Source organism: Alexandromys fortis, unplaced genomic scaffold (genome assembly GCF_014885135.2).
Source record: "Alexandromys fortis isolate MF-2015 unplaced genomic scaffold, M_Fortis_MF-2015_v1.1 scaffold_75, whole genome shotgun sequence".
In the NCBI taxonomy this organism is placed as follows: Eukaryota; Metazoa; Chordata; class Mammalia; order Rodentia; family Cricetidae; genus Alexandromys; species Alexandromys fortis.
Genome location: NW_026067956.1, coordinates 3,715,468 through 3,734,487, shown reverse-complemented (window position 1 = coordinate 3,734,487; position 19,020 = coordinate 3,715,468). Strand labels below are relative to the sequence as shown.

The 19,020-nt window shown below is 36.2% G+C and overlaps 1 protein-coding gene across 4 annotated transcripts in view; it reads right to left on the bottom strand.

Annotated features, from left to right (window-relative positions):
* The window catches only part of Ints6 (integrator complex subunit 6), an 84,946-nt gene that overhangs the window by 59,744 nt on the left and 6,182 nt on the right, over positions 1-19,020 (bottom strand). For all 4 annotated transcript variants that reach the window (XM_050152117.1, XM_050152118.1, XM_050152119.1 and 1 more), the window contains one exon: positions 1,500-1,589. In XM_050152117.1, coding sequence (XP_050008074.1) covers positions 1,500-1,589 — 90 coding nt within the window. The remainder of the gene's footprint in view (positions 1-1,499; positions 1,590-19,020) is intronic.

Here is a 19,020-nt window from a genome sequence, read left to right as displayed (position 1 = left end):
CCAACTAAATCTAAGGAAGTCCAAGAGACCATTAAGTTTTACTTTTAAGCAGGCAATAAAATAGCTAGTAATAGTTTATAATCTATTTTTTCAGTGCTACCTCAATGATTATATCCTAAAATCTCTTTAATATTAACTGCCAGAACAATGCAATTCTAACATTTCCTAAGTCAAATTAGGCAATCTAAATTCTACACTGTTCTAGTGCCTCATGATGGAATGATACAATACCCCTTTTTCTTGATAGCCCACCACACATTCATAGATACTTTTTTTTCATTTTATATTTCAACAACCCTCTGAAGGAAAGCAAGAATTATTGTCATTATTTCATTGATAAGGTAGAGATTTAGGGAAATTAGGTCAAAGTTTACTACTAAAAGTACTTGAATTAGAAAAACCCACATGCTCTGACCCCATGCAATTTATATGCCACCGTAAATTCCAAATCTTTAACTTTAATTCTAATTCTAAATTTTAATCTAATCTTTAAAGTCTGTTCCTTTCCCATTTCAAACTCTAATATAAATACCATATAAACTAAGAACAAATGCAAACAGCAACAAGTCTTTAAAAGATCACCTGCACATCAGCATGTCAAGAAGAAAAAAAAATGATAAAACCACCAACAGTTCAAATATAATAAAAACACTGTAAAGTTTGCTTCCTTTAATCTAATGGATTTATCATAGCACACACAACTCACTGACAGAGCAAATAACATAAGCTCTGAATTATTTATACTACATATGACTTAGAGAAAACATTAATGCTGAAGGATCTTCACTTTTTCTAGTTTTAACCTACTCTTGGCATTCCTGTACTCCAGCTTAAACTCTAACCAAAAAAAAAACATACAAATGACATGATTGGGGATGAAATGTCTATAATGAAAGGCCTATGTATTTATTAAGTCTATGTGCTATTGAGCAACGGTGGCAACACTGAGAGCTGAGGCCTGGTTGGAGAAAGTTAAGTCACTGTGAGTGTAGTCTTCAGTGTTATCTGACTGCAGTCTCTTCCTGGCCACACCAAGTGAGCAGCTCACTCCTTCACACTGTCCCACCAATGCAGCCTTTCACCAAAGGGTCCAAACTCTCAGTCTACTAACTACAAATTGAAAATTTTTTGTGTTAAAATAAACCTTTCCTTGTTATAAGCTTATATACTTCAGTCATTCTGTCAGTGATTTAAAACAATCATAATAATTTTAAAAAGTGAAATGATTAGAATTCTAATTCTAGATTGTTGGGGTTCTTTAAACCTGAAAATAAGAAGTTTATTAGTATATAGACTGACATTGGAGCAGGAGATATGCTCACAAACTTTGCAAAAAAAAGGATTCCTAGTCAAGAAAATATAAAGACAACTGCCATGAACGAAGATAAGTAGTCCTAGGAGGTGGATAACTAATGAGAAAAGCTACTACAATGTATTTATACCCTATTATGCACATACAGTTAGGTTTTAGCGCATATGACCCGTTACACACGACTTACCTCATCCTGGACACCACTCGTAGTAGTTAACTTGCTCCCATCAGTGATTGTAATAATTATTGCCGGCTCCAAGAAAAAAGGGTTTCTTCCCTGAAGTCAAAAAATAAACAGGTATTAAGGCTTAAATTCTGGCATGACTTTTTTTTAGTTACATCCCCAATTCCCTTCAATGTGTACCATCTCTTTTCATTTTCAAACATGTTTTACTGCATTTAATTTACTTTGTGTGTTTACTCTGAACGCTGTAGGGCAAGTGTGGAGGTTGGAGGACAACTTACAGGAATCTGTTCTCTCAGACTATGTGGGACCTGAGACTCAAACTCAATGTGTCCAGCTAACAGTCACGTACCTTTTTACTACCGAGTCATCTCACTAAACCCATCTCTCCTTAGTAAAATTTACAATACATATGCTTGTTTGCACACTTAAACGTTTTAGGATACTTACTAATAGTGGTTAGCTCTAACTAGAGATATATAAATGGATTTCTCACTTCTTTATAAAATACTCTTATACATTCATTTTTACAGTACACATTTATATTTATGAACCTTATATTTATTTTAAGATTTTATGCCAGGTGATGGTGGTACATGTCTTTAATCCCAGTACTCAGGAGGCAGAGGCAGGAGGATCTGAGATCAGTGTCTATAGCCTACGGATTGAAGTCCAGGGCAGTCAAGGCTATACAGAGAAAGTCTCAAAAAGAAAAAGAAAAAAAAAAAAATATTATGTGTATGAGTATTTGATCTGCAAGCATGAATATGTACTATATGGTTGCTGCCACAGAGGCCAAAGAAAGACAAAAGACACTTCAGATGCCCTGGAACTGAAATTCTGGACAATTATGAGCCACCCGAAGTGGGTGCTGGGAACTGAAACCTAGTCATCTAGAAGAGCAGTAAATGCTCTTAACCACTGAGTCATTCCCTAGTCCTGGTCTTTTATTTTTCTTTTTGTATCTTTGGCTGTCCTGAAACTCACTCTGTAGATCAAGTTGGCCTCACACTCACAGAGACCCACCTGCCTCTGCCTCCCTGAATGCTGGGATTAAAAGCATACGCCACCACCACCAGGCTCTGATATTTAATTTCTCAAATTACCAGCTGAATTCTGGTAATTTAATTTTTTAGGAGCTATCTTCACCAGGTGGTGGTGGTGCACACCTTTAATCCCAGCACTGGGGAGGCACAGGCAGGCGGATCTCTGTGACTTTGAGGTCAGACTGGTTTACAGAGCAAGTTCCAAGAAAGCCAGGACTGTTTAACAGAGAAAACCCTGACTTGAAAAAACAAAAATCACTGCTTAGCCTTTTGGCTAAGATTGAGTACAATACAAAGTGCAATCATAAAGAGAGTACTAACGGAATATGGTGGTACACACCTGTGTTCCACATGGGAAGTTAAAGGAGGAGGATCATGAGTTTGAGACCAGCCTGTATAACACAGCAGAACCCTCTCAAAATGCAAAACAGCAGTCTAAAAGCTAAGTGCAATGGTATACAACTAAAATTCTAGCACTAAGGAACTGAGTCAGGAAGAAAGTGATTTCCAGGGCTGCGTAGAGAGAGCCAGTCATTGTCCTGCTCCACTTGTCCTCCACCTTAGGGGTGGGAGTGGCTGGAGAGGTCAATATTTTTAAAGGAGAAACTTATTCTTGAAGAAAGCAAGATGGTAGGTGTCCATTACCAGAATCTTACCTATCATCACAATGTCTAAGCAAGTGACTAGAAACATGGATAGGACTACAAGAACTAATTTCATAGTATTATTAAGATTACTCTCATCTTAGAAAAATTAACAGGAGCTGGGAGGTGGTTGGTGCACACCTTTAATCTCAGCACTGGGGAGGCAGAGGCAGGTGGATCTCTGTGAATTCGAGGCCAGCCTGGTCTACAAGAGCTAGTTCCAGGACAGGCACCAAAAACTACAGAGAAACCCTGTCTCAAAAATTAAAAAAAAAAAAAAAAGAGGAAGAGGAAGAAGAAGAGGAAGGAGAAGAAGAAGAAAAGTTAACAGGAGTTTAAAACAAAAGAGTTAAAATTAAGGAGGAGTACTTAAAAGTAAATGCTTGGAAAATAAGAGACAAAAAACCCAAAAAGACATGCTGCTATCAAATGTTTTCTTCCATTCAAATCCTGACCTAGCACTATGTTATGTTAAACAGTTCAAGATAATAAATTTTGGGAAAGACAAACACAACCTTGCCTTTTATATACAAACAGTTCCCAGTTTTGCACTAAGCACATTCAATATTAACCCTTTAATTTTATTACCTTGGCTTTTAGTTGTTGTTAATTTGCTGTGAAGGTAACATATGCCACAGCATACATGTATAAGTCAGAGGACAACTTTAGGAGCCCATTCTCTCCTTCCACCATGTGTCAGGTAATCACACGTGGTGACTGACAAGTACCTTTACTACTGAACTTCAGTCCTCCACATTAACTCTTAAAAAAAAATTTAAAAAAAAGATAAGCTGGGGAGGTGGTTCAATCAATAAAGTGACTGTCACACAAGCATGAGGACCTACATTTGTATCCCCAGCCATGGCAGGAGAAATTGAAGACAAAATGGTCTCTGAAGTTCATTGGGCAGCCAACCTAGTTGAACTCAATGAGTTCCAGGTTCAATGAGACCCTGCCTCAAAATAGGGGATACCAAAATTAACCAATGGCTTCTACACATGCACACACACCAAACACTATACAACGAATAAGATAAATGACAAAAATTTCAAGTAGGTAAAACTTGTTTGAAGCTGAGATGATTACACATACATATACTTAAGCTCCACAACTCAAGAGACTGGAGCAGAATTCAAGGCTAGCCTTAGCTACATAGTAAGACACCCCCCCCCCCCGCCATCTCAAAAAAAAAAGAGAGAAATCCAAGGACATTAAATTCTCTATCATAATCAGCAAAAACTGAATGAAGTCTTATTGGATTTGATGTATATCAATATATGACAAAGTGATTTAGGAATCACTTGGACATATTGGTAAACTGTAGTCATTCATTCAGTGTTTTAACAAGACTACATGCTGGGAGGTGCTAATGTCCAGAGACCACACCTACATAGAGTAAAGGATTATATGCATAAACCATCAACAGTTTATTCCCTTCCCTTCAAATTTACTACTCTTAATTCCTACCACAGTATAAGCATATACTCACTATCTGCTGAATGAATTTATAGTTACAGTAACTATGAGTATAATCTAATCATAAAGGAGATCTACTAGATTAAGTATTTTGATCAAATCATGGCAACCTATAAGTAGTACATATACTTCTCAAATAGATGTCAGAGGAATAAAAATAGTTCCAAAATGTTAAATCTTCTGTTGATTAGAAGAAAACCTTTGTCCTCATTAGTATAGTGGTGAAAAAAATATTTAAAAAAAAAAAGAAGAAAAACCTTTAAATATAAGTTGCAGATCCCTAATGCATCCACACAAAAAGCTAGTCAGTAGCGTTCGCACCTTTAAATTCTAACACTGAGTAGACAAAAACAAGATGATCCCTTGGGCTTGCTGGTCATCTGGCCATACAAGTGAGTTCTAGGATTACTGAGAGACTCTGTCTCAAAAAAATGAGGAGAAGCAACTAAGGAATGACACTGGTCTCTGATTTCCACACCCACACCCAGAGACAGAGACAGGCAGAAAGACAGAGAGACAGAGAAATACAAAGAGAGAGATTGATTCTAAATGCACAATAGCATTGAAATATCTCAGGATCCTTATAGGAAAAAAACATCGTTACTAACCTCCTTTTTCATGTTAGATAAAATACATCTCGGGAATCATTACATTATATTGTTTCTAGTACCAGTCACACTAAGTCAATCCTAAATGCTAAAGAGTGCAAGTCTTCTCACAAAGCCAGATATTCAAAATGTATATTCCCACCTGAGTTTTGTCTCAAGTAAAAGGCTTGTTATATTCCTTGTTTAAAACCTATCCTACGGGGACTGGGGAGATGGTTCAGTGGTTAAGAGCACTGGCTGCTCTTCCAGAGGACCTGGGTTCAATTCCAGCAACCACATGGTGGCTCACAACCATCTGTAATGAGATCTGGTGCCCTCTTCTAGCATGTAGACATACATGCAGGTGGAACACTATGTACATAATAAATAACTATTTTAAAAAAATAAAATAAAACCTAACCTATTTCTACTCATTCCAAAGACCTAGTTTTCTTCCATGAAGTCTTATCACCAAGGCCGTCAGGAGCTAAACCTTCCATTCTAAAAATTCTAACAGTAAAAATTTTCAAGCTTTATATTAAAGTAAACAGTCCTTCAAATAAACTTGAGGTTCTCAGTGGTTTCGTGGAGTACATTTAAAGTCAGACAGTCGCGTATCCGTGGGATTCCTAAGGTAGTAGGCTTGAGCCCATACAATATATCAGGGGTAGCCTGAAAAACGTAGCAAGAAGCTGTCTCAACAACAACAAAATGATATATACCATTTTCACAACAATAAAAACATACTTAACATTACTGTATGGCAGATTAAAAATCAATAAAGAGCACCAAGGAGACAGCTCAGCAAGTCAAAGCCAAGCCTGACAACCTGAGTTCAATCTCCAGGATCCACATGGCAGAAAGATTTCCAGTAGTTGCTCCTCATCTCCACGGGGCATGGCATGGCATGTGTGTGCAGGCAGAAGCCTATGTGTACACACAGAGACAATAAATTTTTTTAAAAAAATGTTAATAATTAAAAAACTAAACTTCAAGTTGGGTGTTTTTATCATACAATAATCATCAAATAATTTATCAAAAATAAATACAATCTTGTTGGAAACAAGAAATAGCTCTGAGGTTAAGAGTATTTGCTGCTCTTGCTCAGTTCCCAGCACCTACATGGTGCCTCATAATCTGTAATTCTACTTCCAGGAGGTCTGATGCACTCTTCTGGGCTCTGTAAGAAGAAGGTATGTGCATGGTGCACACACTCCCATGTAAACAAAACATTCATATGTATAAAGTAAATAAATCTTTATAAAAATATATACATACATCATATAATATTGCTTCACTTAGTTTCATTTTTAGTCTTACATGAGCACAATGAAAACTAGCTTTTAGAGGCCAGAGAATTGGCCAAAATTTTAACTAAGTAGCAAAACACTATTGTAAATTAGGACCCTTGTATATGACAAAGCTAACCCCAAAAATACAGTTGACCTTTTTCTCTGGTTCTACATTTATGTATTCAACTACTATAAATCAAAAATATTCAGAAAAGAAAAACTGTCTACACTGCATATGCTGTCTATTTTTCCATCATTCCCTAAGCAATATAACTACAATGATGACGTGAATTAGATACTCAGTGGGAAAAGAAAGCCAACAAATGGCCCACCCCCACTAACTAGTATAGCTGTCTTATGACCCCCACACATACACACACACATTTATTTGTTTTGTGTAAAACACCCAAACAAATAAAATAAAGCCAGGCAATGGTGGCACATGCCCTTAATCCCAACATTTGGATCTTTCTGTATGTTTGAGGCCAGCTTGATCTACAGAGTGGGTTCCAGGACATCTAGGGTTATACAGGGAAATCTTGTCTCAAAAAAACCAAATAAATAAATAAATTAGATAGATGGATGAATGGCCGGATGGACGGACAAACAGACGGATAATAAGAAATAAAATGTTGCATAGGTAGCACATAAATTCTCTCAATACAATTCTACAACAACCTGGTTTATGCTGTATGCAACCAGCAGCGAATGCTTCTATGATCAAACTGCTGTTCTCTGTGGATTTTGCAGTGCTGGAATGGAACACATCAGAATCTCACACATTAGACAAGCATCTATCACTGAGTTACACAGCCCACCACTGTTTCTTTAAATGGATTCTATCAGCAGCAAAAATAACTAAAACAGGAAAGTCACCTGTTCTGTGATTTCAGACCAGTTTTTTTCTGCATATAAATCAATATATCTTCTTCCAACATAAAACAAAGCACAATACACAAGGATGATTACCTGTAAAAACTACAACTTCCAGAGTGCACCCACAGATACACATATGAATAAACATATATGAATAAATGATAAAACATTAATGACTTTAAATTTTGGAAAATTCACAATATCAAAGAAAAGATATAATAATCTTCTTGACGCCAATTATTCCCCTTCATAATAACTAAGATTCCTTCTTTTATAAGCAAAAAAAAAATCATAGACACAAAATAATTACAGAATTAAATAATGATTAAAGATAATATGTAATGTACTTTTCAGGGTAAAAAGCCCTATGTACATGAGGAATTGGTGAATTTCAAGTCACTAACAGTAGCAGTACGTGCTGCTGCAACAGTTCTCCATGTACAAATCTACACTGGTCTTTCCCGCTTTGCACAGCATTTATTCTCAACGGCTATATAATAAACTGATACTTACTTTCTCTTGTCAGTATTATTATGCATCAAATTAAGTTTTAGTTATCTACCAATATATTTTTCATGTTTTAAAATGAAAAGCAACTTAATTTAGTGTTCAAAAGTTTATATTAGAAATAAGATATATACTCAATGTGTTTGTTATTATACAGCCAAGCTTATAATGTTTACTTCTCTGATCTTATATTTAAGAGTCTATTATATATTTTTATTCTTAATATGATGTCTGTAAAGTCACTTAATTCAGAGACAACACATAAGAATTTTTCTTGGAGCCAGGTGGTGCAGGTACACGCCTGTAATCCCAGCAGTCGGGAGGCAGAGGCAGAGGGATCTTTGTGAGTTCGAGACCAGCCTGGTCTACAGAGTGAGTTTTAGAATAGCCAGGGCTACACAGAGGGACCCTGTCTTAAAAAAAAAAAAAAAAAAAAAAAAAAATTCTTGGTATTCACCTTGGTCACAAAGTTGGGTGTTTTGGTTTGGTTTGTTTTTTACCATGCAAAATTCGTTTCCTTCCAGTACTTTCACACATACTGGCTTTGACCAACTCCCATCTCCCTTTTTGCACAGACCTTTTCCCATAATTATGTCTCACGCACATGCACACATATTCTCTCTCTCTCTCTCTCTCTCTCTCTCTCTCTCTCTCTCTCTCTCACACACACACACACACACACAGAGAGAGAGAGATAATAAACTGATACTTTCTCTTATCAGTATGTCTCTCTCTCTTTGTCTCTCTCTCCGTGTGTGTGTGTGTGTGTGTGAGAGAGAGAGAGAGAGAGAGAGAGAGAGAGAGCGAGCGAGAGAGAGAGAGAGAGAGAGAGCGAGCGAGCGCTGTGCTAGGATGCTGTAGCAAACAGAGGAACAGAGAGTTCATTTTGCCCGGTCACAAGTTCTTAGAGGAGTACAGATAATCATTAGAAAACATGACAAGTTATAAAAGATCTGCTTTAAGCATCTGTCTGATTTTATAGTGGCAGAAAAAGTACTCCCAGTACTTAAAGTGGGAGGTAACCTGTAGAGTTTGAGGACAGTAGATACATACACAGACCTACTTCAAGGCCAGGCCATTGTACACTGTGAGAATCAATTCAAACCAAAGAAACAGCAAAGAAAATCTGATTTTAATATTGACCAATAAGAAGTAAAAATCCCCACTTTACATAAAACTAATAGTTCAATAAGCAACTGATCATGGTGTTAAAAGTCAATGAAAGCATAAAATTTCAAAAAAGTAAAAGAATTAATGTAAAGAGCCCACCTAGAACCAATAATATTTTTGCAATATTGATAAGCTTATGAAATGTTAAATTATTTTGAAAATAGTTTTAAAATTGTAAGTCAATTTCTTTAAAAATACAAAAACAAATCTCAGGGACTTCTGTTCATTTTATTCAAAACCCTAAAAGAGCAATTGAAAAGGAACAGACTTTTATTTGTACCCTTAAACCAGTTATAATTAATCTAAAGCAAAAGAAAACTAGGCCTGAGCACTCAGTGTAAATGGTTGTGGTTACATCTATTGTCGTAGTGAACTCAAATATTCTTCCTAAGCAACCACATTCCACACATGTGCAGAGCCAAGACCCTGATTACTATTTTGCTATGGTTGAGGCTTCTATTAAAGAAAAAATGTGAACCAAGAGTTAGATCTCTCTGCCTCTCCTACCACAGCATCTTAACTTAACCTGTATCTATTATCCACTCTGTTTTGCTGTGTGACAGAAAAAAATGCTCAGAAATAAACAAATGCGATATAAAAATATATATCCCTAGGCCAAAGTTATCACCAAAAGCAGAAAAAAATTTTTAATTTCTAAAACTAGCTCATAATTTTCTTCCATCTAAAACTTCCTTTCCAAATATACAGCTGTAAGCAAGGAATGTTGTAAAGTAGAATGGGTATGTCTTGAGAGTATATAAAAAAATTTCCAAAATTTGAATTGAATTACTACTACTCATTCCTAAGAGTAGAACTAGTCATTAAATTATCATGATGGACATACAATTGGTTAGCTATAGATTCCAAACAAAATATAATTATTGAGGTCAATAAAGACTTCAAATAAAGAAATAGGCTTACTTCCAGAGTCAATATTCCAAAACCAGAATTTTAAGTTTTATGTTTTAGAATCTAGAAACACTACTCGAGTAGTCAAATTTTCTTAAGATTTGTTATGAAGTGTATGAGTGTTTTGCCTGCATATATACATGGGCACCACATGTGTCTGGTACCTGAGGAAGTCAAAAGAGAGGACTGGATCTCCTGAAATTGAAATTATAGATGATTGTGACCTTCCATATGGATGCTAGGAACCTGTTCTCTACTCTACAACAGGATCTCTGAGCCATCACTCCAGCCTATAAAACCCTCATCCTGAACAATGCTTTTAAAATAGTATGCCTGACTATACATAAAGGACACATTAGAAATTTATTAGCCAAGGTTGCTGGGTTGTTTTTGTTTTTTTTTGGTTTTTTGGTTTTTTTTTTTGGTTTTTTTTTTTTTTGGTTTTTCACAACAGTTTCTTTGTGTAGCTTTGGAGCCTGTCCTGGAACTAGCTCTGGTCTACCAGCTAACAGGCTGGCTTCAAACTCACAGAGATCCACCTGTCTCTGCCTCCAGAGTGATGGGATTAAACACACACACCACTACCCTATTTTTAAAGACAGGTAAATGAAGGCAAAAAAAATTAAAACTCAATTTGCCTCAACAACTCACACGGAGGGGCCGGGCAGTGGTGGCGCACGCCTTTAATCCCAGCACTCGGGAGGCAGAGGCAGGCGGATCTCTGTGAGTTCGAGACCAGCCTGGTCTACAAGAGCTAATTCCAGGACAGGCTCCAAAACCACAGAGAAACCCTGTCTCGAGAAAAAAAAAAAAAAAACAACAACAACAACAACTCACACGGAGCTGTCCATCCTATCATCAAGTTTAATGATCTCCTTGGGTGGCTGACTACCACAGAATCTACAGACACTACCTTGGCTAAATCATTTTATTTATTGATTTACTCTGTTTATGGGTGTTCTACCTACATGTACATCTTTATACCATGTGCACCTGGTATCTGAGGTTGACAGATCTACTAGGATTAAAAATACAGATAGATGACTGTGAGCTGCCATGTAGGCGCTGGGAATTGACCCAGGTCCTCTGAAACAGAGGACAGTACTCTTAATCACAGAGCCATATGTCAAGTCCCCTAAATTGTTTCTTGAACTCTAAAGTCAAATTTAATTATAAATACTCTAACAAGTGGACCTTGAATGTATGATTATTCTGGTTCCTTCTCTCAAAACATCTACATTACAAACAGGCTCTCAAAAGAATAAATTTACACACAATGCTGTCTTTAAAAATAAATAAAAATATAGGAGTGCTGCGAAAAGGCTTCGCAGTTAGGGAACTGGCTGCTCTTCCAGAGGACCTTGGTTTAGTTCCCAGTACACACATGGTGAGAAACAATCATCCATAACTCATCTCAGGGAATCCAACACACTCTTCTGCCACCAGGGGTACCAGGCACACCTGTGATGCACAGACAGATGCCCACCAAACACCCATGCATATACTAATTTTTATTTTTAAATTAAAAATTTGAAAACAAAAACAGGGAATTCTGCAACAGCTTTCCCAATAAATAGTGAAATAGTCAATATATGTTACAGATCACAAAAATCGGCAACAAAACTTTACCTTTCTGAAAGGAAAAAAAACATTCACAACTTGGTATTATTTCCCATATGTTATGGCTGAGAGTAAATCTTAACTGCGTTAGACAAAGTTAGTTTCAAGGTTTCTTAAAGAAATTTTTTAATGGATTTTAATTTAGTTTTCTGTCTAGACCTCTTTCAAAAAATGTTTTACTATCTGTTCTGTAGTACCAGAGATCAAACTCAAGAGTTTGCCAGGCAAGCTGGTATGAGCTATGTTATACCTCCACAGTTCTCCCAAAATGCCTATTAGCCCTCTGAATTGTACACAGAGCAGACAATGGCTTTAGCATATTAATATGGATGATAAAGAAGCAAACAGCACATATGGTTGAAAATACAGACTGCAACCAATTTAAAACCTTACTACATACATTTCACTGGACCAGAAACTCTACAAACATAATGTAATACTTTTTTGCATTAGGTTCTGCATTCAATATACCTTGTTTAAGATCAGACATTATCCATTCCGGATTAACAAAAGTTAGAATAAACAGAAAAATTTAAAATAAAGACCTTTTGTTCCTTCATTTAGGCCCATTTTTCTGCATATGATCTCTTCTTTTTCTAATTTACCAGTTAAAAATTCAAACTTTTACATTTGTAAAAGTACATAAAAGATCATGAATTATCACAATTTAGACATTAACAAAGACATGAAAATTATTGTTTTGCTAAATTCTGGTAATTCAAAAGAACTAACCATCACCATCTCATGATACAGTCTTTGTAATCACCCACTGTCTTTATGGACTAACTTTCCTCAGCACATTGAATATGCAATCATCTCAACTTTCTTACTTTAAATAATTGTTTTTAATTTTTAAATAATTGCATTTGGAGTTTTTAATCTTTAAGTTCCAAAATATGCCTTAAAGAGTTATGTTTTCTATTATCTAACAATGTTCAAAATATTTTAACAAAACAAGTTTTGTCATTTATTAATCATAAGCGGTACCATCTAACAGGTAAAATTATAATTATCTTTGCTCACAGACTTACAACTAGCAATAAAGTTTTGTAGAAAATATGATTCTTCTACATCCTTGTCAGGACCTTTACCACAAGCCCCATACTATATATAGGCAAATCAAACTGATGGAAAAGATTCCATAGTCTTTTAAGGTACGCATTTCAGGAAAGACAAGTATATAAAGGATTAGAACATATTTTCATTATGAAAAATCACTAGGTTGACAATTTAGAGGTCTTTCAACATACAAATATATCTCTTCAGTAATCAAGCTTCAAATAGCATATATCAAAAACACCCTCCAAACTAAAAAAAGGAATTCACTTGGCCTCCTAACATATCTTCTAACATACCCCATTCTAACCATCATCAATATGAATTCTAAAATAAATAATCTAGAAATAGACTGATCTGAGATTCCTCAAAGAAGATCCTTCTTATTCTGAAACTCACAAATGTATTTGCATGTGTCTGTTGGTATATATCTGCTTTTGAAAAGATAACTGAAGATTTCAGGAAAGACTTCAGTAAAATTGTTTTTAAAATATATTTTTAGAACAACATATTGAGACTCAAAATTAAAACCAAGAAACATGTTCCCTAGAGCAAAAGCTATGATTTCAGCCGGAAGTAATAGATAGCTTCCTGATGGGAGAAAGGGTGGAGAACAAGTACACAACAGATTTCAGCATCTGGTCAGTTTTAGAGCAGAAGCTTTTATCCTCTAAGTGTTTTCCTTAATACTGAGGATGACAGTTCTCATCAACTGAGTTTCTACCACATGTCAGGTAGTTTATTTTGCTAGGCTGATTAATAAACATTATTTCTAATCCTTACAAAACTCTCAAGACTGGTACTGACAACAGTTTGTGGATGAGAAAGTTGAAGATCACAGAGATTAAAGGACTTGTCAAAACATAAACTGTTAGGTGGGACAGACCAGCACATAAACTTGTTTGTTAGGAATTTTGGTTTTCTGAATCAACACAATGTTCTGGAGGGTAGGGTGAAAGCAGGATTAAACCAATGTTAGGTTCCCATTATTTCAATTTAAAATCTGAAGGGAAACTGACAAAATAAATAACATCACAGTAATAACGTGGGTTACATACCACTCAGCCTTCAGCACGGTCATCTATGGTGAGCTCGTCTACTCAACTGCCCTAGTGGAAAAGCAGGACCTGGCAGGAACTCACCAGTGTGGTATAAACCCATAAGCAAGCCAGTCACATTTTTCTGACTCAAGACATGACGCTTAAACATTTTCAAAACCATTAGACAAAAAGAAAGACTGACAAACAACTACAGAGCTGTACAGGGAAGTTATTATTGTAGCCTAGCCCTATTACTGGCTGGCTCAATGGAAAGACCAACTAATTAACTGACAAGTAATCAGCTATATGTTAACTACCTAGATCAGAAAATAAAGTGTGAAAATGTGGAAACAAAAATTCTATTAACTACATACATATACTACAACCTTGGCAGAGAGACAGGGAGATGGCTCAGCAGATAAAGATACATACACACACCAAAATAAACTAAGTTGTAAATTTTGTATTATTAAAACCTTGTCCTTAAAATGTCATAAAATCAAGCCAGGCAATGGTGGTACCTGCCTTTAATCCCAGCACTTGGGAGGCTGAGGTAGGCGGATCTCTGTGAATTCGAGGGCAGCCTGGTCTATAGAGCAAGTTCCAGGACAGGCACCAAAGCTACACAGACAGAAAGAGAATGTCATAAAAGCCTATCAACCACCCCTTATACAAAATCCTTTTTTCCAAACCAGAGGGGAAACACTGAATTGAAGCTAGTAAGGTAACAAATACTTAAATGTTATAAGAAAAGTTAAAAATAACAGCCAAACAAAATGCTATTTTCTTTGCTATTTTTTGTTGGTGGTGGTGGTGCTGCTGCTGTTCTTTAAGGTATGGTTTCTCTGTATAGACCTGACTACCCTAGGACTCACTCTGTCTACAAACTGGCCTCACAGATCTACCTGCCTCTGCGTCCAAAGTGCTGGGTTAAAGGTGTATACCACCACTGCCCAGCTACTGAATGCAATTTTCAAACAGAAACCACAAGACGTCACACTGTATCACTTACAGACAGAAAAATTGAAATAAAGAAAATCTGCTGATTATAGTTTGGAATAAGACTCATTAAAGTACCAATTACTAATAAATTATATATGGCTATTTCAAATAAGTTATGATCTTTTGAAATGCTTCAATGTTTCATAAACTGTAATGAATTAAGCATTTAACTTTTCTGGGCCTTCTTTCTTCTATAAATTTAAGAAGATACACTAAGCCACAAAAATGAAAAGTTGCCAGGATGAAACTCTGCTCAAGAGTATATATAAATAGGGCTGGAGAGATGGCTCAGAGGTTGGGAGCATTGCCTGCTCTTCCAAAGGTCCTGAGTTCAGTTCCCAGCAACCACATGGTGGCTCACAACCATCTGTAATGAGATCTGGTGCCCTCTTCTGGCCTGCAAGCATACAAACACAGACAGAATATTGTATATATAATAAATAAATAAATAAATAAATAAATAAATAAATAAATAAATATTTTAAAAAAAAGAGTATATATAAATAGTTCACTAACCGTAGAGGTCAGGATTTGAGTTTTTTAAGTTGTAGCCCAATAAAAATAATGGAGTAAGTCAGGTGGTAATGGCGAAATACCTTTAATCCCAGTACTCAGGAGGCAGAGACAGGATCTCTGTGAGTTTGAAGCCAGCCTGGTCTACAGAGCAAGTGTCAAGACAGCCAGGGACATACAGAGAAACCCTGTCTCGAAGGAAAAAAAAAAAAAAAAACACACAACAACAACGGTAAATAAAAAAAAAAAAAAACTAAAGCAGGGGTTGAGGGGGTTGAGGTATAGCTCATCAGAGTGCTTTCCTGCCTGCATCAAGTCTTGCATTAGACCCCTGGTATTATATAAACCCCATGGTAGAACACACCACTCAGGAAGTGCAGGCAGGAGGATCAGAGTTTAAGAACAGAGCAGGCTGGCAAAAGGAATCAGTAGTTAGTTAGGAGCACCTTCTGCTCTTTGTATAGGCCCCCAGGTGTGGGGCTTGGCACCCAAACAGCAGTTTACAACTGTCCTTAAGCACAGTTCTAGGAGATCCAAAGCCAGTATACCAGGCACAACTTAATATGTACATACAGGCAATAGCAAACATGCACAAAGTAAGTAAATCTTTTTCTAAGTTCAAGATCATCCTCAGCTATATAGTGAGTTCAAGGCCAGCATGGGATACAAGAGAGTTTGACTCCAAAGAAAAAAGGGGGAAGGGCAAGCAAGATGGCTCAGCTGGCACTTGCTACCATGCCTAACCTGACATTTTACTGGGACCTCATAGTGGAAGAACAGAGCGAATTCCAACAAATTTTCCCTCTAACATCCAAAAGGCTGCTTTGTCCCCAATACATAAGTAAGTAAATATAATTTTAAAAGTTACAGAAGCAAAGTAAAGCAAAACAAAAAAAAATTCTTCTATATTATGTTTATAATTGGTAAAACAGGTTTAAATTACAGTAAGCTAACAAAAATAAATTTTATATAGGGAAACCAATTTTTTTAATGGAAGAAACGGGGTTACATGAGCTCTTGTCATTTAAAGAAAATACCTAAAGCCAGGTGTGGTGGTACAGGTCTCTAGTCCCAGCACTCAGAAAGCAGAACAATGATCTCTGAGAGTTTTAGGCTAGCCAGGTCTACAAAATGGGTTCTAAAACAATCAGGGCTACACAGAGAAACAATGATGTCCTTTGGGTGTCATTTTTTTTTTCCTCTGGAATGCCAAAACTACGTAATGTTTTAAGTGTTTAGAAAACAGATTTACAGTATAAAGATACTGTAGCAAGTTTTATATATATTGCGTGTGTCCTGAAAGCACCTTAAAAATCAGACCTGTTTAAAAAAAAAAAAAAAAACAGGACAGTACAGCTTCTGTCACACCTCTGACCAGTCAGCTAAACTCATATCCAGCTTTTATTCAACACACTGCTTCCCAAACCAGGCGTGGTGGCACACACCTTTAATCCCAGCACCCAGAGGGCAGAGGCAGACAGATCTCATTGAGTTCAAGGCCAGCCTGGTCTACCTGGTGAGTTCCAGGACAGTCAGAATTGTTAAACAGAGAAGCCATCTTTCAAAAAACAAAACAAAATAAAAACAAAAATGACTTCCCAATACCTATCCCAGTTTCCATTTAATGTATTTCTTTAAAACCAAAATCTCATAGTAATCAACTACCAATAAGACAACTTTGGCAAAGAATTTTCGCTCACACCTGCTTCTCTGGAATGAACAAAAAAAAACCCGATGAGGCAAAAAAAAAAAAAAAAAATCTCTACATGCTAACAGATATCAAAGCATTTAATAATAGAACTCAACATTAAAGCTCACTAGATTTTTATAATGGTAATTTGAAACAAGGGGAAAAACAGTAAACCAGACATAAACTACTGTCCATCTTTTTGTTTCTAAGACAGTGACTCACTGTGCAAACCAGGCTGGCCTTCTTGCCTCTGTTGGGATTAAAGTTTGGCCACCAAGTCCATTTTCCTGTATGCTTTTTAAGTTTTTGTCTCTAACTAAGCACTTATGAACACTTTAAATATAAATCAGATGTAAGCCTCTCATTCCTTCTATAACAGTATGTATACATAGCTGCTTATTCACAACACGCAGCAGAGACAAAGGGTGACGATGCCATTGCTCAGTTATTATATAGCAATTCAATGACAAATCAAGATTGCCCGGGCACTCCCTTTCCTGCTACTGATGTTCTTCTCTAAAACAATACTTTTATGGGGAGGAAGTCCTCCTCTCACGACAAATTACTTAAAAATGCTTTTGAAAAGGATTTGAGAAGACTATCCAACAGTGCTGGGGAAACTAGACAGTCATATACAAAAGGAAAGTTGGATCCTTTATATACACTATATATAAAAATCAGCTTGAAATAGATAAAATGTCTAAATATCTTCTAAAACTATAAAGGAAAAGCTTCAATAATGCTTAGATTAAGTAAACCTTTATAGACATGAAAAAGTACAGGAAAAAATAGACTCAATTACATAAAAACAATTCTGAGCAGCAAAAGAGCATAACCTACAGAATGACAGAAGAAATGTGAATTTTGGTTAATAACCAAAATATATATTTTAAAAAATCCCAAAGGGCTGGGAATGTAGTTCAGTCACACAGTTCTTGTCTAGGGTGTATATGACCAGAATTCAACTCCAATACTTTGAACAATGCAAAAAACAAAACAAAAACTCCAGTATGTGTGTATGTGTCTTCAGTTCATATGTAACTCAAGACTTAACCATCTCCAAAGATTTTATAAAAATGGCTAACCAGCACATGAAAAGATGCCTAATACAAACAATAATCTAACAATGCAAATCAAAACAATAATGATATCTTCTCACACCTGTAAAATGGCTAAGGAAGGCTTGTGGACCCTGAATGAGTCAGCAGAACATAGGAAGCATAACCTTTTGTGTACTACTGTTGGGAATGTAAATGGTACAATTATTATAGAATAGATTATGGAGAGCTTCTCAAAAAGAATTTTCTATTCTATTTCTACATGTATATCCACAAAAAAACAAAAGCAGTCTTAAAGAGATACTTACACATACATTTAACTGCAGTATCATTCCTGATAATAAAGAAAATTGTAACAAAAATTCTACATGCTACAACATGGATTAACCTTAAGGATTGAGCAAATAAATAATCTTTAGTCATAAAGACAAGCATGGGCTTGAGAGGTGGCTCAGTGGTCAAGAGCACTTGTTCTTGCAAAGTACCCAGGTTCAATTTCCAGCACCCATATGGAGGCTCACCACTTCCTCAGGCACCAAGCATGCATGTGGTGTACAGATATGTACAGGCAAAAGCACTCATATGACTAAAATAAATCTAGACAGGTGGTGGTGGCACACACCTTTAACATCAGCACTCAGGAGGTAGAGGCAGGTAGAGCTCTGTGAGTTCTAAGCCAGCCTAGTCTACAAAGAGAATTCTAGGACAGCTAGAACTGTTACAAAGAGCAAACCATGTCTAAAAAACAGCAACAACAAGAAAAGACAAACACACTTATCCGTTCAGTATCCACAATGTTTGTTCTTGGTCTTTCCCAAAAGATATCAAAATCCAAACTTTCAAGTACTCTATACAATACAGAGTATTTATCTATATAACCTACACATAACCTCTTATGTACTTTTACTTCATCCCTAGGTTATTTAAAATAACTAATGCAATCTTAAAAAAAAAAAAAGATTTATTATATATACAGTGTTCTGCCTGCAAGCCTGAAGAGGGCACCAAATTTCATTATAGATGACTGTGAGTCACCAT